Below are 23312 nucleotides of genomic sequence, written 5' to 3' on the forward strand. Positions count from 1 at the left end.
CAGGATGGGCTTCAATAAAGCTTTGTGGGTGAACATGGAGTCCAGACATGAGTGTTCCTGGGGGTGGTTTGTCCTGATTCCTGGCTGCTGCTGCAGGGGATTTATACCAGGCTTGGAGCAGTGGTTGGAGCAGGAGCCTGGGGGCAGCTGCCAGCAGCGTGAGCACAGGGGAGGAGAGAGGCCAGGGCCACTCACAACTGAGGCCCTTCTTGTCTTGGTTCTGGGGAGCCCCCAACTCTGCCAGCTCCCTGTGTCACAGGGGCATCCCTGCTCTGTCTGCATCCTTCCACACTGTGCAGTCCTGTCAGGGGCAAGACTACATTGTCTTCCCCTACTGCCCTTCCGAGCTGGGCACTCGCTCCATATAGCATTGGCTCTGTGCTTGTTTGTGGGGTTGGGGTCCATGCACAAAAGCCTCTTTGTAACAGTGGCTTTAGGGGTGGCAGAAGATGAAACTCCTGAGCAGGGAGAGAATTTCCCAAACTGAGGTGCTATGTAGCAAAGTGACATTCAGCAGTACTGACTGCTGTGCCTGCTGCTATGGGGTTTGGTGCTACAGCGGAGCCGGGGGCAGTGGGTTGGCGTGGGCTTGGATGGGTTGTGTTGGGATGTGGGTGGCTTAGGTTGGGATTGAATGAGTTGGACTTAGCTGGGTATGGATGGGGTAGGACTCTGAGTGGGGTCTGGGGTTGGCTGAGCCCTCTGGGGAAGAGGAAGTGGTGGGGACAAGCGGGAAAGGTCTGGAGCTGCAGGAACCAAGAATAAAGCTGAGCCCAGGCACTGGGCTGCTTGGAGCCAGCACTGATTCTCTGAGCTGCTCTTGGCGATGCTGCTGACACCTCACAGGCAACACACAGCGGATGACCAAGACTGGGGATGGGACCCCACTGCAGCACCCACCTTGGGGCTTTACTGGCCCTCCTTCTGCCTCCCAAACCACTCCTGCCCCTCCCAGACCCACCTAGGGCTGGGTCCATGCTCCCTGACAAACCAAGTTTCAATGGGGCTCCTTCTGGTACCCAACCGTAGGTCCTGAGGAATCCTTGTAACCACCCCCTTCTCTGGGTACAGCCACCTGGAATGACCAGAACCTCTTGAGGATGGGCTGCCCGTACATGGGGATGGGAAGCTGGGGACATGTCCTCTTTGGCAATCTGAGGTTCTTGAGGGGACATGGCAGAGGGACAGGACATAGCTGTCATGTCTTGACACTTCAAGACTACCCCACACACTGTCTTGACCCCTTCTCCCCCTCTCCTCTTGACCTCACAGCTTCTTTTCCCTTCCTTCTCCTCCTTTTTTGGTTCCTGGGACTGATGGGCTCCTGCATTTTTTTAAGAATAGACCAGTATGTCCTGAAACCCCCAAACCCAAGAGATGGACCCAATGGCCCTGGCTCAGATGGACAATTCACTGGGGTCTGGCTGGGCCTTAGCTCATTTCTTCAGTGACAGTGGTGACACACAAAAGCATCAGCCTTTTTTTGGATGGGAAACAGCTACTGACCATGTCAAACCTCACCGAGTGCTGTTCCCCAGTACAGGCTGCAGGGAGAGGTGCAGCTCCAGGAAAAGCCACCTCCAGCACCAGCACCCAGGTGGGGACGGGGAGGGGGTTGGTTTCCCTTTGCTCTCTGGTCTCTGGTTCCTGCTCTCAATGTTATTTTCTGACTCTGGGCTTCGGTACGTTACATTCACTGTGGACAGAGGTCACAGAGCTGTGCTACAGAGATAACACCTCCTGCAACCCTTCTACCCTCCCCCCACAGAGCCCCGGCCCTTCTGCAGACACTGCCTATGTTCATTGTCCTCAGAGCTGCAGGAGCAGATGTCCCTCTCAGCCCGGTCCCAGCCCAGGGAGCAGGGGGCTCTGAGGCTTTCAGCTGGGCTGGAGCTCATTTCTTCTCAGTGGCTGGTACGGGCTGTGTGTTGTATTCCTGCTGCAGACAGAGCTGAGAACAGTGTGATGATGGAATCCTTAGGAGCCATGTGGTAATATGCAGGCTGTGGCTGGGATAAGTTTGCATGCCCTGTGCTAGATTATATTTCCAACTGTCACTGCTGTTATCTCTCGGTGTCAGGCTATGGGGCCTGCCATGGGGCTAGCTTGCCTTCCTGGCTATCAGTGTCCTGTGCACATTCATGGCTGCTTTTCACTTTCACTGCTGGCTGTAGTGCTGTCGAGCTGATCAGCATCCCATGCTGTGTCTGGGAGGAGTTTGGTGACAGCAATGGCTGTACGTACCCCTGGGCTGCCTGACAGCCAGGGCATTGCGGCTGTGCCTGTGCTGCTGTACCAACAGGCTGCAACTCCAGAGTCACCTTGAGTCAAAGGGATGGGTAGCTCTGGATGAATCCCTGTGAGATCAGGACAGCCCAAAGCATCTGTGGCCAGGGGCAGGTCCCCTGCAGATTCCCTGCCCTTCTGCAGACACTGCACACACTCCTCTCCTCAGTGCCGCAGGAGCAGATGTCCCTCTCGGCCCTGCCCCAGCCCATCCTGCCCAGGCAGAGCAGGATGGCCTTCAACAAAGGTTTGCAGGTGAACATGGTGTCCAGCTGTGGGGGTACCTAGGGGAAGGAGGGTTGCATTGATTCCTGGCTGCTGCTGAAGGGGGTTTGCAGCGGATGTGGAGCAGTGGCTGGAGCAGGAGCCTGGGGGCAGCTCCTGGCAGGATGATCATGGGGTAAGGGGTAGGAGGTGAGGGGACTCACAACTCAGGCTCCCCTTGAGGAAAGACTGGAGGAAAGCCAACATTGCTCCAGTCTTTCACAAGGGCCAGGAGGAGGATGAAGGAAACTGCAGGCCAGTCAGTCTCACCTCCATCCCTGGAAAGGTGATGGAACAGCTTCTTCTGGGTCATCAATAAGCATGTGGAGGAAACAAAGGTTATCAGGAATGGCCAGCAAGGATTCACCAACGACTGGAACTCCTGGAGAGAGTCCAGCGGAGGGTACACAGATGATGAGGGGACTGGAGCATCTCTCATATGAGGAAAGGCTGATGGAGCTGGGGCTGTTTAATCTGGCAAAGACTGAGATCAATGCTCATCAATATCTAACAGCAGGTGTTAAGGGAATGGGGCCAGACTCTTCCCAGTGGTACCCAGCAATAGGACAAGGAACAATGAGCACAAACTGGAACATAGGAAGGTCCATCCCAACATGAGGAAAAAGTGCTTCACCCTGTGAGTGCCTGAGGGCTGGAACAGGCTGTCCAGTTATGGATTCTCCTTCCCTGGAGAGATCCCAAACCAGCTGGGACACGATCCTGAGTGACCTACTGGAGGTGATCCTGCTCTATCAGTGGGGTTGGACTAGATCTTCCAACCCCTACAGCTCTGTGAAGCTGTGAGACCGGATGTCAGAGACATTTCATAGTGAGTGGTGAGGCACTGGCACAGGTTGGCCTGAGCAACCCTGTGGATGCCCCGTCATTGGCAGTGTTCAGGGTCAAGTTGTGAGAACCTGGTCGAGATGAAGATGTCCCTCTCAAAGCCACGGAATCAATTTTCCCCCTTTCCTCTGCCTTGCTGGAGGCAGGACCCCTTGTCCTTACCAGAGCCTTTATTAACAGCTTCCTGTAATTGCAAACCAGCCAGCTTGTCACCTGGAGAGGAGCCCATGTCTCTTGCCCAGGCTAAAGTGCAAGGACTGGTCACAGGGGTGATCCTACAGTGGTCCAACATGGCCTTTCCATAGCACTGAATGTGAAGTTGACCTCACACAGACGTACAGTTCACCAGGTCAGGATGAGGAGAGGTGTCCTCAACACATCTACCCTGCCTGGGGAATTGCTCAGCAGCAACTGGAGCAGGGATCTTCCTGATGGTCTGTTTTCAGCCAGTTTTTCTCTGCAATTCTTGTACCTGGGCTCCCACGACTGAGGTAGAGGCACCACCCATATTCTCATGTCCTGTCCATGGTTATGGACAGTTGGTGCCTCAATGTCTGCCCAGTCCACCACAGCCAGTTTGCTGGCACCCATCACTGTACACCACACCAACATCTGCTGCAGAGACTGTGCGTGCTGAGTGTCATCCTGATCTTTGGGGGCCTGAGTACTGTCCAGATCACTGCAGCCCAGCACAAATGCCCTCAGGTACCTTCCACACTGGTGGACCATTTCCTTGGCTGCGTTATGTGATCTTCCTTGAAAGGATACTTTGCCTTCACGCTCAGTTGGAGCCATCTCCAGAGGCTGCACGAGGCTGCCCCCTTCTGTTACATCAATGCCACAGTCCCCAGCAATAGATAAATGCTGGGCTTCCCAGCCTTCTGGGTTTCTCCCTCTGACCCAACCATGCCAGCACGGGAGCCACAAGGGAACAGATGTCTCCACCTGCCTGATGGATAAAAGCATTGCCCACATCTCACAGTCCTGTCAGGGATGGGACCAGGTTGCTTCTGCCTCTGCTCCCTCTCAGGGCAAGAGTCCACTGTGTAGACATCCACCATGTCACCTCATTTGCCTCAGGGAAGGAGCCCTTCTTCTCAGTGCCCATCTGCAAGACCTCAGGGCAAGAGACTTCTTTGCAATAACTGTGTGGCCTCCAGGCAGGAGGCCTCCTTAGTGCACATCTAGATGGTTTCAGAGGAAGAAACTTTCTTCTCAGTGCCTGTCTGTGAGGGCTCAGAGCTCATCACCTCCACAGGGCGATGGCCCAAGAAGAGTTGGCAAAACATCTCTTTTTTTCCTTTTTAACATCAGGCATGATGTGCTACAGCCTGGAATATTTCTCATTAGATTGGGGCATGTGTGTGATTGTGTCCATTTATGACATCACACTGTGCCACCACTGTTGAGATCCATCACTGTCATACCAGTCCAGTTTCTATCAAAAATCCTTGTAAGGGGTTGGCTCTGGCTGCATAGAAGGTGCCCACAGAGCTTCTCCATCACTCCCCTCCTCAGCAGGGCAGGGAGGGGAGGAGAAAAAGATGGAACAGGAACAAACTCCAAACCAAGGAGCTGAATAAAGCAAAAGCCTCAGGCAGAAGTAAAGGAAAACCAAAAGTTTTATTCACTGTTTCCCCACCAGCATTTATTCCCCATCAGCAGGTGATGTCTGGCCATTTCCCAGGAAAAGGGGCTCCAGTATGTGCAGCGGTTGCTCCAGAAAGCCAGCCCTGTAAATAACAAACATCCTCTGCTCATCCTCCTTTCTCTCAGCTTTCATAACCGAGCAGATGCCACAGGGTTTGGAATATCCCTTTGGTAAGTTGGGGTCAGCTGTCCTGGCTGTGTCCCCTCCCAAGGTCTTGCCCACTCACAGCCTCCTGGCCAGGGGTATGTTGGAGGGACTGTCTGGATGCTGGGCCAGCCCCGCTCCCCAGCAGCCAAATCCCTGGGCTGGTACCAACACCCTGCTCACTCCTGATGCACAGCATGGCCAGGGCTGCTGGGGGAAATGAACTCCACCTCAGCCAGACCCAACCCAGTCCTAAACACGGCACCATGATGGGCTGCTGGGAAGAAACCCAGCTCTATCCCAGGGAAAAACACCTCTACCCCATGATCCAAGGCTGGGAAACAAGCACAGGAAGGAAGTAAGGCAAACAAGGCATTTACCCCAGCCAGAAGAGCCACCAGTGTAGCACCATGTGCTGGTGCAGCATGATCAGCTCATTGCAAGCAGCTCCCAGCCTCTCCAGTTGGTGACAGCGCAGGGGCCACATCCAGGTCCCCCGGTCACTCATGGAGCAGTAAGACTGTGATCACTGCACGGATGGGAGGAAGAGACAGTGTCACCCAGGGAAAAGTCCCTGTCCCCAATACTCTGCTATAGTGGTCTCAGCGTGTCCCCCCCCAGCCCAGTGTCACTCTGACCATGGGTCTCAAGGGGGAGCACAGAGAGCTGGGCCTGCCCCATCCACCCCCCCAGTCCCATGTCATACCTTTGGCCAAGCTGCCAGAGCTCCCATCCGTGTCTATGGAGGAGAAACAGATGCGAGCTGCCACCTCATGCTCTCTGTGGGCACAGTGCACATAAGAGGAGAGAGAAAGAAGCATCAGCATCCACTGTGCTTCACCATCAGGCTAGGAAGCTCTCCAGAGTGCTGTGTCTTGTGCTCACAGTTCCTACCAGCCCCCTGGGCTCTGCCTTCCTCCCACACCCTGGGGCTTTACCTCTACTTCCAGATGCTTTACGTCTGCACTTCCAGATGATGAATCCAGTGATGCTGATGACAGCCAGGATGGCAAGGGGAACAACCACCCACAGCATGATGGCCAGTGAGTTGGACTCTGGCTCTGGGAATGAGCAGGGTGGTGAGGAGGGGAAGGGCAGTACCCCCAGCCCACCCCTCCACATGCCCAAGGCCACCAGACTCACCCCACACAAAGACCCCCGGCTCGCCCAGGCTGGCGTGCTCCACACGGCACCGGTACTTGTCCTGCTCCCCAGGAGGGGCCTCAATGGACACCCAGGTGTAGTAGGTGCCATCGCTGTTGGGCACGATGCTGCCTCGCTGGGTCTCCTGGTCCCTGACCTCACCATCCTTCAGCCAGCTGATGGTGATGGGCCGTGGGTAGAAGCCGTAAGCGCGGCAGTGCAAGGTCAGGATCCCATGGGTCTCCTTCTTCGACACTTGGACCGTGGGGGTCTCTGGGGAGGGGGTGGCAGTGAGGGCTGGCACACACATCCACGCTGGCCCATCCCCAGGGTCCCCATCTCCACTCACCATTCCTCTCCAGCATGGCCTGCCCATAGCTCATGTATTTCATCAGCCACTCAGGGCAGATGTTCTCCAGGTAGTCCTTCATGTGCTTAATGGGAGTCCTGTCTGCCTCCCAGTTCCTCTTGGTGATTTGTGCTGCTGCATCTGCTGCAGTCAATGTCATTGTGTCCATGTCGAAGGCAATGAAGTCCCTCCCATTGTAGGCGATTTGCCAACACCCCCTGGTGCTATTGTCCTCCAGGAGGTCACAGCTGACTCTGCTCTGCAGTGTGTGAGCCCCTGAAACACGACCAGAGAGATGGGCCTGAGGGGCTGCTGTAGGCCTGGGCCTTCAGTGGGGCAAGGCCCCCCTAGCAGCACCCCCCACTCCATCTCTGTGTGATCCCCAAGGGAGTTGGGCACTGACACGAGAGCTGCCCCCACCCTGCCCAGGGCCAACAGCACTTGGGGCATCACGTAAAGCTGTGACACAGAGCCCCGGCACCCAGGACATGGATGAGCTGGCACCCAGCCCCTCAGAACCCTGGAAGAGCAAGGGGATGGGACAGAGTCCTGAATGCTGGGTAAGCGAGCAGATAGGAGATGGCATGGGTTGCAGGAGCCCCTCTGGCTCTGGGGTGGGGTGTACAAAGGAATGGTGATGGGCTGGGATATGGGATGGGAACCCCTCTGGTTCTGGGGGTATTCACTGCCACAGGATGGTGAGGGCTGGGATGTGGCAGCCAGGCCTGGGATGGGGTGCTGGGCATGGTGGGGAGAAGTCCAGAATGTGCTTGGTGGGGCACCCAGAGGCCTCCCTGGATCTGGCAGAAAGGATCCCATAGAGTGTGGGGCTGGGGAACAGGGGTGCTTGGCGCCCTCTGCCAACAGCACTGGGCTGGGAAGGATCGGCACATCCCAGTGCAGCAGCATGAGGAAGGGTAATATCTTCATGGGGGAGGAGGGAGTGGAGATCTCCCATCCCACAGAGCCCCTTCCCAGCCCACACTCACCCCCACTCTGGTTGTAGCGGCTCTGCAGTGTGTCCAGGTTCACTGTGGAAATCTCCTGATTGGTCTGTTCAATCTGGGTCTGCTCGTCCCAGTGCTGCTGGTCCAGGTTGGCCGCCATCCAGTCTGCCCGGGGCACCGCCCTCCCCTTCTCGCTGTCGTAGCGCGAAATGAGGTTCCCGTCCACGTACCCCATGGACACAAACTGGGGTACTCCTGGGCTGGGCTCTGACACTGCGGTGTGGAAGTAGCGCAGGGAGTGGAGCTCTGTGGGAACACAGGGGTCAGTGAGAGGTGGGGGGTGCAGGGTGAGGGTGCCAATAGTGATGGGGTGCAGGAGTGGGTGGTGAGCCTGGGTGGGGTTCCCAGTGCAGCAGATTGGGGTGCGGGGGTCAGCTTCAAGGGGAAGTGTCTGGTGGGAGGAATCTGTGTCCAGGATGGGGTTCTGCTTCCCATGAAGGGAAGCCGGAGGGTCCTGGTGATGAGGAAAGGGGGGCTCTGTCAGTGAAGGACCCGAGGTGCCCAGGAAGGGGATCCAAGGGGGTCTCTGGCACCAAGGAGAAACTGATCTGTGGGAGCATCTGGGAAGGGGATGGAAAGGGATGGAAGAGGATGGAAGGGGAGTGTTCCAAGGGGGCACCCATTCTCTAGGGAGAGTGACTGGGTGTCACTGTGCCTCAGGGTGATCCAGTGTGCAGGGAATGGAGAACCGTTATCAAGAAACTGGGTCCAGTGGGGTTCCCGGGACCCACCCGCACTTACCACACGCCGCCCAGCCGAGGACCCTCAGTAGCAGAAGCAGCCCCAGTGCCCGGTCCAGCCCCATCCATCCTCTCTGGGTCCCAGATGTTCTGAGCCAAAGGAGCCCCGCTCCAGGACAAACCTCGCTGCCAGCCCCGCCCCGAGACCCGCGATTGGCTGCGCCACCACCCGCCCACCAATGGCAGCTGGAGACTCTTACTAATAACTCCCCCAAGGGACCGCCTAGCCTCCCCACCCCCTCAGGGTTCCAATCCCCCCCACAGCCCCATTTAGCCTGTATCCCCCAGGCTGGGGTCACCCCTAGGCACCCCGAATCACAGTTCTTCCCCCCACACCAGCACCGTTCTCATCCCCTACCCTGGGATACCCTGAGACCCCCAGACCTGTCTGTGCCAGGGGGACCCAGACATCTGGCACCCCGTGGCTCTCCCCACCCGGCTCTGACACCATGTGGGTTTGTGGGTGAAACAGATGGGACAAGGATAAAAACCTCCCAGGGAGCGTGGGCACCCCTGGGGCTTGGGCTAGCTGTCCCTTGTCCCTGCTGTCACTCATGCACTGGGTCAGTTGTGTCTGCCATCACCTGTGCCCAGCATACCTTGGACTTGGCAGAGCTCCTGCCTGGCACTGCTTCTACTGCATCTCCTGCACAGGTCCATCAGATTACCAGTTCAAACCAGCAAAACCACCTTCCAGAAGGATCTGGACTATCTTCTGCCCTGTCTCAGAGAATTCCTCTGCTCTCCTGCCCCATATGATGATGTCATCAGTGTACTGCAGGTGCTCTGGGGCTTCACTCACTCCAGCACAGTCAGGGTCAGCCCAGGGCAGAGAGTGGGGCTGTTTCCACCCCTGGGACAGTCGATTGGGCACCCTCCCAGGGACAGCAAACTGTGCCCTACTCTCTGCTGCCAAAGGCATCCAGCAAAATGCAGTAGTGATATCAACTGGGGCATCCCACTGCGCTGCCTCTGACTCCAGTTCCTGCTGGAGCTCCAGCATGTCCAGCACAGCAGCGCTCGTGGGTGGTGTGACTCCATCCAGCCCACGACAGCCTGCTGTCAGCCTCCACTCTCCACTGGACTTCACACTGTTCTTAACAGAGGAAGCTCTCTGTGCCCACACACATCAAGGGTCCGAGTCCAAGCCAGTGCAGAACGCCCGGTGCCCACCTGAGCAGGGGGTACCCAGGGCAGGTCTCACCTCGCCAGTACCCAGGGATGAGCACCCAGAGCCCAGGGGGACAGGAGGGCAGGGCTGCTGCCCATCCATCCCAGAGCCGGCTCGGTGGGCACAGCTCCGGCAGCGCTCGGCAGGGCCCCAGCCACGGGACACGGGGAAAGCTGGGAACTCCGAGCGGGTCGGTGCGGTGTGATACGAGGAGGACACGGGCACAGCCCGGTGCCTGGATACTCCCTGCTGCTGGTGCACGGGCTGAGCCCATCCTAGGGTCAGACTGTTCACCCTGGGGGAGCTGGGGGTGGCCGGGCAAAGCAGCTCCTGCCAGGACACTGCCCAGAAGGGCTCCCAACTCCCACTGACTCGGCACGGCTGAGCCACAGCGGGAAGCGAGGAGTCACAAGCACCAGTTCGCAATGGGCAGTGGGGAAAAGGAAGGGGGACATGGGGAGCACTGAGGGCTCGTGGAACCTAAACCTAGAGAAACAGACCCCACAGCCTTCCACACACACATCCCCACCGTTGCCCACATCCTCAACGTACACCAAACGCACAGCAGCAACTCACACCAGAGCAGCAAGAGCCCGTCCTCAAGGTGGGCACAGGGGAAGGACAAGGGCTGGAGGGACAAACACAATGAGCGTTACGACTCAGCAAAGTGCAGTCACCTTCGGGCAGAGGCTGGAGCTGCTGGTAGAAATAGAATGTTTCAAGAGGGACCTTTCGTTTCCCGTGCAGCAGATCTGTGCTCAGAGGCTCACAGTTTCCGTTTGTGTAAAACCCAGTTTAAAACCACCTTCTATGTTCAAGAACCATTCTCTTTGTGGTTTTTCTTGGTTTTGTGGTTTTTTTTTCCTGTCTAATTGTCCTGCCCTGTTGTGTGAGGTTCTGTGACAGTTGCTAATTCCTTACAATTATAGTTAATGTTAATCTTGCAGTGTGTGTAGTGCTGTGTTTGGGATTTCGGATGTTGGTACCACCCTGATGGTTTAATTCATAGACTCATATAATCATAGAATGTCCTTTTTAAAGCCATGCAATTCTTTTGTCCCTTTCATAGAATCATAGAATGGTCTGGGTTGGAAGGGACCCCAAGGATCCTAGAGCTCCAACCCCCCTGCCACAGGCAGGGGCACCAACCTCCAGACCTGGATCTACACAAGGTTGCCCAGGGCCCCAGCCAACCTGGCCTTGAACACTTCCAGGGATGGGGCATCCACTCTCTGGGCAGCCTGTTCCAGCACCTCACCACTCTCTCTGTGAAAAACTTCCCCCTAATATCTAATCTAAACCTTCCTTCCTTTAGTTTTAATCCATTCCCCCTTGTCCTGCCATTGTCTATCCTTTTAAAAAGTTGAATCCCCTCCTGCTTATAAGCTCCCTTCAGGTACTGGAAGGCTGCAATGAGGTTCCCCTGCAGCCTTTTCTTCTCCAGGCTGAACAAGCCCAGCTCCCTCAGCCTCTCTTCGTAGGGCAGGTGCTCCAGCCCTCTAATCATCCTTGTGGCCCTCCTCTGAACCCTCTCCAACAGTTCCACATCTTTCTTGTATTGGGGGCCCCAGCTCTGGACACAGGACTCCAGATGGGGCCTCGTAAGAGCAGAGCAGAGAGGGATAATCCCCTCCCTGTCCCTGCTGGCCACTCCTCTTCTGATGGAGCCCAGGATACCATTGGCCTTCCAAGCTGCAAGAGCCACTGCTGGCTCATGTTAAGTTTCTCATGCAGTGTTTCTATGAGTTGATCCTCACATCCCTGGAGTTGTTTGTCACTCCCAGACCTCACTCCTGTCTGTCTTTGCCACAGGAGACCTGGCACGTTTTCTGGAAGCCTTGGGGCTTCTTGAACAAAGACAGGTCAGTGCAGACACTGCCTTCAGGTACTGAGGCTTGACAGGTTGGACTTGTTCTATGGGGTGTTTGCGGGGAGATCTGGGCTGTTGGGCATTAATGCCGTGTTGTTCCTGCACAAGTTGGGGTGGGTTTGGTGGTTGGTCCATTGGGACCTATGATGGGTCCACTATCAGATGTGTCCATCAGCTTTGAGCTGAGGCCACCCCTACCTGACTGCTGTGGGTTTGCTGGGGAAGAAGGGAGTAAAATCATCAATGAAGTGAAGTTTGCTAAGAAAGGAGGGGTGGGGGGAAAGCTGCTTTAAGACCTGACTCTGGTTCACTGGGTGTGCAGTGTAGTTGTCATAAAATAGTTTTCTTTCTTCTGTGATGAGTCTGTTTTGTCCATGACACTAGTTGCAGAGTGATCCCTCTGTCCTTATCTTGAATCCTAAGCCTCCCAATATATATTTTCTCCCCTTTATGGCTGAAAAGGGGAGTGAGCGAGAGGCTTTGATGGGCATTTCACCTCTAGCCAGGGTCAAACCACCTCACAGAGGAATGAGATGCAGCACTGGGTGAGTGTCTGTGAGATCTGGGACACTGTGGGGTCCTATTCCCAGGTGCTCTGTGCTCGGCCCTTTCCATCCTTGCCCATCCTCTCCATCCTGGCATCCCTGGGGCTGGGAAAGCCCAAGGCCATGTGTCTGGGATGGTGGGCAGCTCGAGCAGACCAGCATAGGGATGGACCCTCTGCCCTGGCCAGAGCTGCTGGGACCAGCTCTGGGATGTGACCAGCTCTCCTCTCTCCTTGTAACCTGGAGGAAGTTTCTGCTGCCCCACACTCCAGGTAATTGGGGGTTTGGTTGCTGCTCACATCCATGGGAGGTGGTTCTCCTCCCATTCCTCATGTTCAAGGGGCATCTGGGTCAGACAGTCTCTGGGGCCAAGCTGTGCCTGGGTGTGTTGGGTGACTCCCACACCCAGACTGTGGCACTGGGCTGTTCCCACACTGTGTTGGGCCTGTGCCACACCTCATGAGCTCCATCAGTGGGGCCAAGAGTAGCCAACTCCACTCTGACACCCAGGGCACTGCCCAGACCCTGCCACTGCCTCCACATCCTGCATCTCCACACTGGGGCAGAGGCCCCACCAGTGCCTGTTGCCATGCGATGGAGCTTGGCAGTGGCTGGGTCCAGCCCCAGGATGGATCTCTACAAGGAAGGTGATGCCCCATCTCCTGCCCCATAGGGCGTATCCTGGCCCCTGGGGTGGTGGCCAAATCCCCAACCCCTCTCTTTTTCCTTCTAACATCAGGCATGATGTGCTACAGCCTGGGATATTTCTCAATAGATTGGGGCACGTGCATGGTTGTGTCCACTTATGACATCACACTGTGCCACCACTGCTGAGACCCATCACTTTGATACCAATCCAGTTTCTATCAAAAAATCCTTGTAAGGGGTTGGCTGTGGCTGCACAGAAGGTGCCCACAGAGCTTCTCCATCACCACCCTCCTCAGCAGGGCAGGGAGGGGAGGAAAAAAAGATGGAACAGGAACAAACTCCCAACCAAGGCAGCTGAATAAAGCAAAAGCCTCAGGCAGAAGTAAAGGAAAACCAAAAGTTTTATTCACCTTCTCCCCATCAGCATTTATTCCCCATCAGCAGGTGATGTCTGGCCACGTCCCAGGAAAAGGGGCTCCAGTATGTGCAGCGGTTGCTCTAGAAACCCAACACCGTAAATAACAAACATCCTCTGCTCATCCTCCTTTCTCTCAGCTTTCATAACCGAGCAGATGCCACAAGGTTTGGAATATCCCTTTGGTCAGTTGGGGTCAGCAGTCCTGGCTGTGTCCCCTCCCAAGGTCTTGCCCACCCACAGCCTCCTGGCAAGGGGGATGTTGGAGAGACAGTCTGGATGCTGGGCCAGCCCCGCTCCCCAGCAGCCAAATCCCTGGGCTGGTACCAACACCCTGCTCACTCCTGATGTACAGCATGGCCAGGGCTGCTGGGGGGAAATGAACTTCACCTCAGCCAGACCCAACCCAGTCCTAAACACAGCACCATGTTGCGCTGCTGGGAAGAAAAGCATCTCTATCCCAGGGAAAAACAGCACAGCACTCAACCTAAGGATGTGAGAGCAGCCCAGGTACTGGGAGAGGAGGTGGGACCATTTAGTGCCTGTGCACACGCAGCAGAAATCACTTGCAATCTCAAAATTGGTAAAAAACGATTGCCCAGTCTTTGAAATAAGGGAAACAAGGCGTTTTCCTTGGTCAGCAGAGCCACCAGTAAAGCACCGTGGGCAGCTGCAGCATGATCAGCTCTCTGCAGGTAGCTCCTGGCCACCTCCAGCAGCCAGTGAGAGCTCAGGGGCCACATCCAGCCCCCAACCCTCATGGAATGGTCAGGCAGGGATCACTGCAGGGACAGCAGGAAGAGACAGTGTCATGCAGGCCCACTTCCCTGTCCCCAGTTCTCTGCTCTGGGGGTCTCAACATCCCCCTCCACCAGCTGATGTGCCTCAGGCCATGGGTTCCACAGGGAGCACATTGGTACAGGGGAGAACTGGCACAGCCACATCCACCCTACCCTGGTCCCACACTGTTCCTTTGCCCAAGCTGCCAGAACTCCTGTCCGTGCTGGTGAGGGAGAAACAGTCATGAACTGCCAGCCCTGTGCTCACTGCGGACTCGGTGCATGTGCCAGGACCTGGCCCAAGAGCCATGGCCACACTGCAGCCACGAGGAGAGAAGGATGGCACTGCGAGCACCAGAGGTGACACAGAACCTCTTCCACATGTTCCCACTATGGGGCTGTAAAGAGGGGGGGGGCACAGGGAGGAAGGGGAATACACTGGAGACAGTCAGAAATCAGAGCCAGGAGACTGCCCCTTGCAGATAGCCCCTGGTGCTACTGTCTTCCAGGAGGTCACAGCCAAACATGTGCTGCAGCGTGTGAGCCCCTGAAACATGACCAGGGAGATGGGGCTGAGGGGCTGCTGCAGCCCTGGGCCTTCAGTGGGGCAAGGCCCCCTGGCAGCACCCCCCACTCCAATCCTGTGTGAGGCCCGAGGGAATTGGGCACTGACACAACAGCTGCCCCCACCCTGCCCAGGGCCCACAGCACTTGAGACATCACGTAAAGCTGTGACACAGACCCCCTGCACCCAGGTTGTGGGAGCCCCTCTGGTTCTGGGGGTCTCAACTGCCATGGGAACCATGAGGGCTTTGAACATCCAGCCCAGCACCAGCAGTCAGGGTGCCAGGAGTAGCTGTGCTCCCAGCTTAATAACTGCCTCCCCCTTTTCAGAGACAGGGCACGATGAGAGGCTGAAAAGTCCTGGACTGCTTGGCAACAATTAAACCATCAGGGTGGTACCAACACTCTAAATCCCAAACACAGCACTACACTCACTGCAAGATGAAAATTAACTGTAACCCTGCTGAAAACAGGACAGCAACTGTCACAGAACCTCATGCAACAGGGCAGGACAGTTAGACAGGAAAAAGAAAAAAAAAAGAAAAAGAAAAAAAAAAGAAAGAAAAAAAAAAGAGAAAGGAAACAAACAGCAACCTAAAAATACAAACCTGAAGCCGCTCTGTCTCCAACACACATTAACAACCCAGTGGTTCAGGGTGTTGGTCAGGATGTCAGTATTACACCTCTAACTCAGAAACTCCTAAGATTTATGGTTGATGACTCAAATAATGAAAAAAAAATCACTCAGCTGTGGGAGATGAGGTCTCTGGATCTCTGCAGAACATGAACTGCAGGTGCTGTCCCAACACATGGAGAGACCCCCTGACCACAGACATCTCTGAGTGTGACTCAGAGTAGCACTCGTGGAATTCAATTTCTACCATCAGCTCCTGCCTCTGCCACTAAAAGGGAGCGCAGCCTTGCTGAGTCGTAACGCTTATTGCAGTTGGGGTGTCTGACTTGTCCTGTAGCTGCATTGGGGTGGCATTTACATCACCAGGTCCTAAGGGAGCATATTGTACAACTGACACTGACCTTACTATGGCGCGCTGAATACAACTGATTCTAATACAAGTTGTAACTGTTGTACCTACAGGCATCCTCAAAGGCTGAAGGAGACCCCTTAGCCATCCAGAGACAACCAAACATGGCAAAACCTTTCCCAAACGGTTCGTTCCTGGCCAGGTAAGGATCGGTTCTGAACTGCTGACTGTACTGCTCAGCTCGGCAGTTTTCTGGAGGTGTCTGGTGTGGATTTGGTGTACGTTGTGGATGTGGGCAATGGTGGGGGTGTGTGTGGGGCAGTGAGTGGGTGTGTTTCTCTAGGTTTTGGCTCCCTGAGCCCTTGGCGCTCCCTGGGGCTCCCCCTCCTTTTCCTCACTGCCCGTTGGAAACCAGCGCTTGTGACTCCCCGCTTCCCGCTGTGGCTCAGTCAAGTCAGTGGGAATCGGGAGCCCTTCCAGGCAGAGTCCTGGTGGGAGCTGCTTTGCCCGGCACTACACACACTGCAAGATTGGCATTAACTCTAATTCTGAGGAATTAGCAACTGTCACAGAACCTCACACAACAGGGCAGGACATTTAGACAGGAGAAAAATCTGACAAAACCAACAAAAAACCACAAGTGGTTCTTCAACATAGAATGTTGTTTTAAACTAGGTTTTACTTAAACTGAAACTGTGAGCCTCTTAGCACAGATCTGCCACAAGTGACACAAAAGGTCCCTCTTGAGGGATTGCATTTCTACCAGCAGCTCCTGCCTCTGCCCAAAGGTGGCTGCACTTCGCTGAGTCATAACGCTCATTGTGTTTGTCCCTCCAGCCCTTGTCCTTCCCCTGTGCCCTCCTTGAGGACGGGCTCTTGCTGCTCTGGTGTGAGTTGCTGCTGTGCGTTTGGTGTACGTTGAGGATGTGGGCAACGGTGGGGATGTGTGTGTGGAAGGCTGTGGGGTGTGTTTCTCTAGGTTTAGGTTCCACGAGCCCTCAGTGCTCCCCGTGTCCCCCCTCCTTTTCCCCACTGCCTTCTGTGAGCTGCCACTTGTGACTCCCTGCTTCCTGCTGTGGCTCAGCCATGCCGAGTCAGTGGGAGTCTGGAGCCCTTCCGGGCAGCGTCCTGGCAGGAGCTGCTTTGCCCGGCTGCCCCCAGTCCCTCTGGGGTGAACAGTCTGACCCTGGGGTGGGCTCAGCCTGTGCACCAGCAGCGGGGAGTATCCAGGCACCAGGCTGTGCCCGTGTCCTCCTCATATCACACCACACCGACCCACTCGGAGTTCCCAGCTTTCCCCATGTCCCGTGGCTGGGGCCCTGCCGAGCGCTGCCAGAGCTGTGCCCACCGAGACAACTCTGGGATGGATGGGCAGCAGCCCTGCCCTCCTGTCCCCCTCGGCTCTGGGTGCTCATCTGGCGAGATGAGACCCAGCCTGGGTACCCCCTGCTCAGGTGGGCACAGGGTGTTCTGCACTGGCTTGGACTCAGATCCTTGATGTGTGCGGGCACAGAGAGCTTCCTCTGTTAAGACCAGTGTGAAGTCCAGTGGAGAGTGGAGGCTGACAGCAGGCTGTCGTGGGCTGGATGGAGTCACGCCACCCACGAGCGCTGCTGTGCTGGACATGCTGGAGCTCCAGCAGGAACTGGAGTCAGAGGCAGTGCAGTGGGACGCCCCAGTTGATATTGCTACTGTATTTTTCTGGATGCCTTTGGCAGCAGAGAGCAGGGCACAGTTTGCTGTCCCTGGGAGGGTGCCCAGTCCACTTGGAATCGACTGCCCCATGGGTGGAAACACAACTCCACCATCTGCCCTGGTCAGTTGGGCTGACCCCAACTGTGCTGGAGTGAGTGAAGCCCCAGAGCACCTGCAGGACGCTGATGACATCATCGTATGGGGCAGGAGAGCAGAGGAATTCTCTGAGACAGGGCAGAAGATAGTCCAGATCCTTCTGGAAGGTGGTTTTGCTGGCTTGACCTGGTGAGTTGAAGGACCTGTGCAGGAAGATGCAGTATGAGCAGTGCCAGGCAGGAGAGCTGCCAGGCCTGAGGCACACTGGGCACAGGCGATGGAGGGCACAAGCCACGCAGGGCAGGAGGGGCACCGGGCACAAGGGACATTGGGGTCAAGGGACACCTCCCTCAAGCCCTGGGGTTTGCCCATGGTCCCCAGGAGGTTTTCACACTTGACCCATCTATTTCACCCACAAACCCTAAGGGTGTCAGAGCCGGGTGGGCAGAGCCATGGGGCACCAGGCACCTGGGTCCCCCCGGGACAGGCAGGTCTGGGGGTCTTGGTGTGCCCCAGGGTAAGGGGAGGAGAGTAGGGCCAGGGTGGAGGGGAGATCTGTGACTTGGGGGGCCCAGAGGTGTCCCCAGGCTGGGAGATACAGGTGATATGGGGCCATGGGGGGCTCTAGGGCCCTGAGGAGGGGATAGGTTAGGAGGACGTGGGGGGACTGGGTGGTGCTGTGGGGGAGTCACTGGTAAGAAGCGTCTCAGGCTACCATTGGCTGGTGGGTGGTGGCAGAGCCAATCGCGGGGTGAGGGGCGGGGCTTGTGGCAAAGTTTGTCCCAGAGCAGGGCTCCTTATTCTCATGACATCGGGGACCCAGAGTGGAGTGATGAGCGATGGGGCTGGGCCGGGCACTGGGGCTGCTGCTGCTGGGGATCCTTGGCTGGGCAGCGTGCGGTGAGTGTGGGTGGGGACCCAGGAACCCCCCTGGATCCTGTTTCTTGACAACGGTTCTCCATTCCCTGTGCACCGGACCACCCCAGGGCACAGGGACCCCCGGTCACAATCCCTGAACACCACGTGCTCCCTTGGAATACTCCCCTTTCCATCCCTTTCCACCCCCTTCCAACCCTTTCCATCCCATTCCAAGATGCTCCTACAGATCTGTTTCTCTTTGATGCTGGGGACACCCTTGGACCCTCTTCCTGGGACCTTGGGTTTTTCACTGCCAGGGCCCCCTTTTCATCATCACCAGGACCCCCCGGCTTCCCTTCATGGGAAGGAGGACCCCATCCTGGACAGATACCCCTCCCCAACAGACACATCCCCTTGAAGCTGACCCCCACATCCCCAATCTGCTGCTCTGGGACCCCCACCCAGGCTCACCACCCAATCCTGCACCCCATCACTATGGGCACCCTCACCCTGCACCCTCCACCCCTCATTGTCCCCTGTGTTCCCACAGAGCTCCACTTCCTGCGCTACTTCCACACCGCAGTGTCTGAGCCCAGCCCTGGAGTACCCCAGTTTGTGTCCATGGGGTACGTGGACGGGAACCTTATTTCGCGCTACGACAGCGAGAAGGGGAGGGCGGTGCCCCGGGCAGACTGGATGGCGGCCAACCTGGACCAGCAGTACTGGGACCAGCAGACCCAGATTGAGCAGAAAAATCAGGAGATTTCCACAGCGAACCTGGACACACTGCAGAGCCGCTGCAACCAGAGTGGGGGTGAGTGTGGGCTGGGAAGGGGCTCTGTGGGAGGGGAGATCTCCACTCCCTTCTCCCCCATGAAGACACTACCCTTCCTCATGATACTGCCCTGGGATGTGCCGATCCTTCCCAGCCCAGTGCTGTTGGCAGAAGGCTCCAAGCAGCCCTGTCCCCCAGCCCCACACTCCATGGGATTCCTTTGTGTCAGAGCCAGGGAGGCTTCTGGGTGCCCCACCAAGCACATTCTGGCCTTTTCCCCACCATGCCCAGCACCCCATCCCAGGCCTGGCTGCCACATCACAGCCCTCACCATCCTGTGGCAGTGAATACCCCCAGAACCAGAGGGGTTTCCACCCCATGTCCCAGCACCTCACCATTCCTTTGTACACCCCACCCCAGAGCCAGAGGGGCTCCTGCAACCCATGCCATCTCCTTCTGCTCGCTCACCCAGCATTCAGGACTGTCACATCCCCTTGCTGTCACAGGGTGCTGTGGGGCTGGGTGCCAGCTCAGCCATGTCCTGGGTCCAGGGGCTCTGTGTCACAGCTTTACATGATGTCCTGAGTGCTGTGGGCCCTGGGTAGGGTGGGGGCAGCTCTCGTGTTGGTGCCCAATTCCTTTGGGGATGACACAGAGATGGAGTGGGGGGTGCTGCCAGCGGGCCTTGGCCCACTGAAGGCCCAGGGCTGCAGCAGCCCCTCAGCCCCGTCTCCCTGGTCGTGTTTCAGGGGCTCACACACTGCAGAGCATAGTCAGCTGTGACCTCCTGGAGGACAATAGCACCAAGGGGTATTGGCAAATCGCCTAAGATGGGAGGGACTTCATTGCCTTTGACATGGACACGATGACATTGACTGCGGCAGATGCAGCAGCACAAATCACCAAGAGGAACTGGGAGGCAGACAGAACTGTCATTAAGCGCATGGACTACCTGGAGAGCATCTGCCCTGAGTGGCTGATGAAATATGTGAGCTATGGGCAGGCTGTGCTGGAGAGGAAAGGTGAGGGAAGATGGGAACCCTGGGGAGGGGCCAGCGTGGATCTGTGTGCCAGCCCTCACTGCCACCCCCTCCCCAGAGCCCCCCACGGTCCGAGTGTCGAAGAAGGAGACCCAAGGGAACCTGACCTTGCACTGCCGCGCTTACGGCTTCTACCCACGGCCCATCAACATCAGCTGGCTGAAGGACGGTGAGGTCAGGGACCAGGAGACCCAGCGGGGCAGCATCGTGCCCAACAGCGACGGCACCTACTACACCTGGGTGTCCATCGAGGCCCCTCCTGGGGAGCAGGACAAGTACCGGTGCCGTGTGGAGCACGCCAGCCTGGCTGAGCCGGGGGTCTTTGTGTGGGGTGAGTCTGGTGGCATTGGGCATGTGGAGGGGTGGACTGGGGGATTTCCCTTCCCCTTCTCACCGCTCTGCACATCTTCAGAGCCGGAGTCAAACACATCGACCATCATGCTGGGGACACTTGTTCCCCTTGCCATCCTGGCTGTCCTTGCCATCACTGGATTCATCATCTGGAAGCGCAGATCAGGTAAAGCCCCAGGGTGTGGGAGGAAGGCAGAGCCCAGGGGGTTGGCAGTGGCTGTGGGCACAAGCTGCAGTGCTCTAGGAGGCCCCCAAGCCTGACAGCTACACACAGTGGATGCTGATGCCTCTTCCCCTCTTCTCTTATGTGCACTGTGCCCACAGCGAGCACGAGGTGGCAGCTCGCAGCTGTTTCTCCCCCATAGGCATGGATGGGAGCTCTGGCAGCTTGGCCAAAGGTATGACATGGGACTGAGGGGGTGGATGGGGCAGGCCCAGCTCTCTGTGCTCTCCCTTGAGTCCCATGGTCAGAGCAACACTGGGCTGCTGGTGGGAGATGCTGACACCACCATAGCAGAGGGCTGGGGACAGGGACTTTGCCCTGGGTGACACTGTCTCTTCCTCCCATCCTTGCAGTGATCACAGTCTTATTGCTCCATGAGTGACTGGGGCAGCTGGATGTGGCCCTTGTGGTCTCAGCAGCTGGAGAGGCTGGGAGCTGCCTGCAGAGAGCTGACCACACTGCACCAGCACATGGTTTGTTACTGACCATGCTTGTGTTCTGGAGCAGCCGCTGCGCGTACTGAAGCCCGGCTGCCCGGGATGTTGCTGGGCATCTCCTGATGATGGGAAATAGCGAATGATTCTTCTGTTTTCCCTTTGCTTCTCCACATGGCTTTTGCTTTTGCCTTACTGAACTACCTTTGCCTTGGTCCCCACAGGTCTTTTTTCATCTTATTTTTCTTCTCTGAAGCTCGGGCACCTGATGCCACCGATCATCACCCTGTGCCCACCTTGTGCAGGCACTTACCTTTTTGGCAGGAGAAGGGTGCAAGCACTCACCAACACCTCCTGCCTGTACTGCAGTCTCCTTCCTTACCACTTCTGTCTGTGTGGATGCATCATGAATCTTGGGAGAGATTTTCTCTGTTGGAACACTGGTTTTTGCTCTCAGAAGAGTCCCCACCATTTTGGCTGAGACCCAGAGCACTTCCCTGGGCTGTGGACCTACAAGCAGACCTCGATCTCCCCTCCTTCAGTAGCAAACCACGGCCCTTGTCCTGCCCCTCCAGGCCTTGGTAAAAGTCTCTCTCCAACTGTGTTCCTTCAAGTGAAGCTGCAGCAGTCACAGCCAGGCAGCTGGGCCTGGACACTGCTGCCTGGGCAGACCCCCATTATGTAGATGTCCAAGAACTGTGTCCCTGGAGAGCATCAAGACAAGGACCAAGGAGACCAGGTGGCTAAAACTGGAGATGCTCAGGTAGACCTGGAGTGGGAAGGTCGTCGTGAGTTGTTCGTAGTTCCTTGGGCCTGTGGGACATGGGGGCTGAGACACCACAGACAGGAGGGCTCATGATGGAGATTGGACCTGACCTGAGCACTGCAGCCATCGCCCAGGTCATGCATCAAGGTTAATGATGCACCAGAATCGAGGCAGTGAAGCTTCCTGGAGCAAAGGACAGTGGACATGAGCATCCCTCACCAGGGCCCAAGCGATGGCCACCCCCTGCCACTGTCCCCCGAGATCTGTATCCCCAGCTCGCCCACCTCTGTGTGAGATGGGGGTCAGCGTGGGGACACAAGGACAATGAGTTTGGGGGTCACCTCCTTCCTGTGTCATAGCGCCAGGGCAAGCAGGTGATAAAGGTGTGGGCACCTGCCTGGGTGGCTGCCACTGTCACCTGTTCCCAGCTCCAGCTCTCCGGTCCATACACGATGCTGCGTGGAGTGAGCGGGAGAAGAGCAGCAGCTCCTGGGGGATGGCAGCCACATTCAGCAGAGGGGATGGCTGGGGACACAGCAGGGATGCCAGGGGGGATACGGTGAGGATATGGGAGGGGATGTGATGGGGACACAGGTGGGACAGGGCTGGGAACACGGCAGGGATGTGGCAAGGAGATGGTGGGGATGGGTGTGGCAGTACTGCTACCCTGAGGGAGCAGCAGCATTAAACACCAGCCGAGCGAGCTGGCAGCAAAGTCTTGTGCCTCTTGGTCTGGTTTGGTTTTAAATCGGTTGGAAGCAGCAGCGCTGAGGGACTGACAGGCTGACTCCTGTCTTCCCTCTGCTGACAGAGTGGATCCAAAGAATGTTTATCAATAGATGCTTTATATAAATAAATAAATAAAATATATATTTTATATATATACCCCCCTCATGTAAATAAATATGAATATATATGAATATATATGTCATTGCAGGGGACTTGGCGGGGACATGGAGGGCAAAAACTGAGGACACAGCAGGGATACAGTGATGAGATGGGAACATGATGAGGACACAGCTGGACATGTGGGGGAGACATCTGGGGACACAGCAGGGATGTGTTTGGGACATGGTAGTGATGGCTGGGGACATTGCAGGGACATGATGGAGATGTCCTATGGGTATAACAGGGATAGCTGGGGATGCACTGAGGACGGTTACTGACATGGTGTGCTGGTGAGTCATGGTAGGGATGGGTGGTGACACCGGATGGCAGTGGGTACCCGTTAGTGATGGGTGGTGACACCGGGTGGCAGTGGGGACCTGTTAGTGAAGGGTGGTGACACCGGGTGGCAGTGGGGACCCATTGGTGATGGGTGGTGGCATCAGGTGGCAGTTGAGACCAGTTGAGGACATCGTGTGACAGGCGGTGGCAGCATCTGGCCACGCAGGTAGGCTATCAGTGCCTTTACCAGCTCATCCTGATCCTCCAGCACCAGGGGTATATTCCGAGACACGGGGTGTCCCCCCAGTGTCGTGACCACCCCCGTGTGTCCTGAGCCCCGCACACCGTGTCACCCCCCACAGGTACGTCCCGAGCTCCCCGCCCCGTGTGTTCCCGCCCCCCCCAACCGGTGTGTCCCAAGCCCCGGGGTGTCCAGAGCCCCCCGTGAGTCACCCCCGGTGTGTCCCAGCCCCGCTCCGTGTGTCCCCCCCTCGCCGGTGTC

General features: G+C 56.8%; 3 protein-coding genes across 3 annotated transcripts in view; 2 read left to right on the forward strand and 1 right to left on the reverse strand.

The window, feature by feature from the left end:
- Positions 1 to 5691: 5691 nt before the first annotated feature.
- LOC311202946 (class I histocompatibility antigen, F10 alpha chain-like) lies at positions 5692 to 8495 on the reverse strand (the record flags this gene model as incomplete). The annotated part of the gene is made up of 7 exons (XM_084277589.1): positions 5692 to 5720; positions 5898 to 5971; positions 6117 to 6252; positions 6335 to 6607; positions 6684 to 6959; positions 7673 to 7936; positions 8432 to 8495. The coding sequence occupies 7 exons, from the start codon at positions 8493 to 8495 to the stop codon at positions 5692 to 5694; spliced, it is 1116 nt and encodes a 371-aa protein (XP_084133715.1).
- A 9540-nt stretch (positions 8496 to 18035) lies between these two features.
- LOC311202947 (class I histocompatibility antigen, F10 alpha chain-like) overlaps positions 18036 to 23312 on the forward strand; it is a gene marked incomplete at both ends in the record, with an annotated part of 116109 nt that continues 110832 nt past the window's right edge. Inside the window, one exon of the mRNA XM_084277590.1 lies at positions 18036 to 18096. Coding sequence (XP_084133716.1) covers positions 18036 to 18096 — 61 coding nt within the window. The remainder of the gene's footprint in view (positions 18097 to 23312) is intronic.
- Positions 18550 to 20585, forward strand: LOC311202874 (class I histocompatibility antigen, F10 alpha chain-like; the record flags this gene model as incomplete). Its single annotated transcript, XM_084277522.1, has 5 exons — positions 18550 to 18868; positions 19660 to 19851; positions 19928 to 20200; positions 20282 to 20386; positions 20545 to 20585. 5 exons carry the CDS (start codon positions 18550 to 18552, stop codon positions 20583 to 20585), a joined length of 930 nt encoding a protein of 309 aa, XP_084133648.1.

Source organism: Gallinula chloropus (assembly GCF_964237585.1).
Source record: "Gallinula chloropus genome assembly, chromosome: 32".
Taxonomy (NCBI): Eukaryota; Metazoa; Chordata; class Aves; order Gruiformes; family Rallidae; genus Gallinula; species Gallinula chloropus.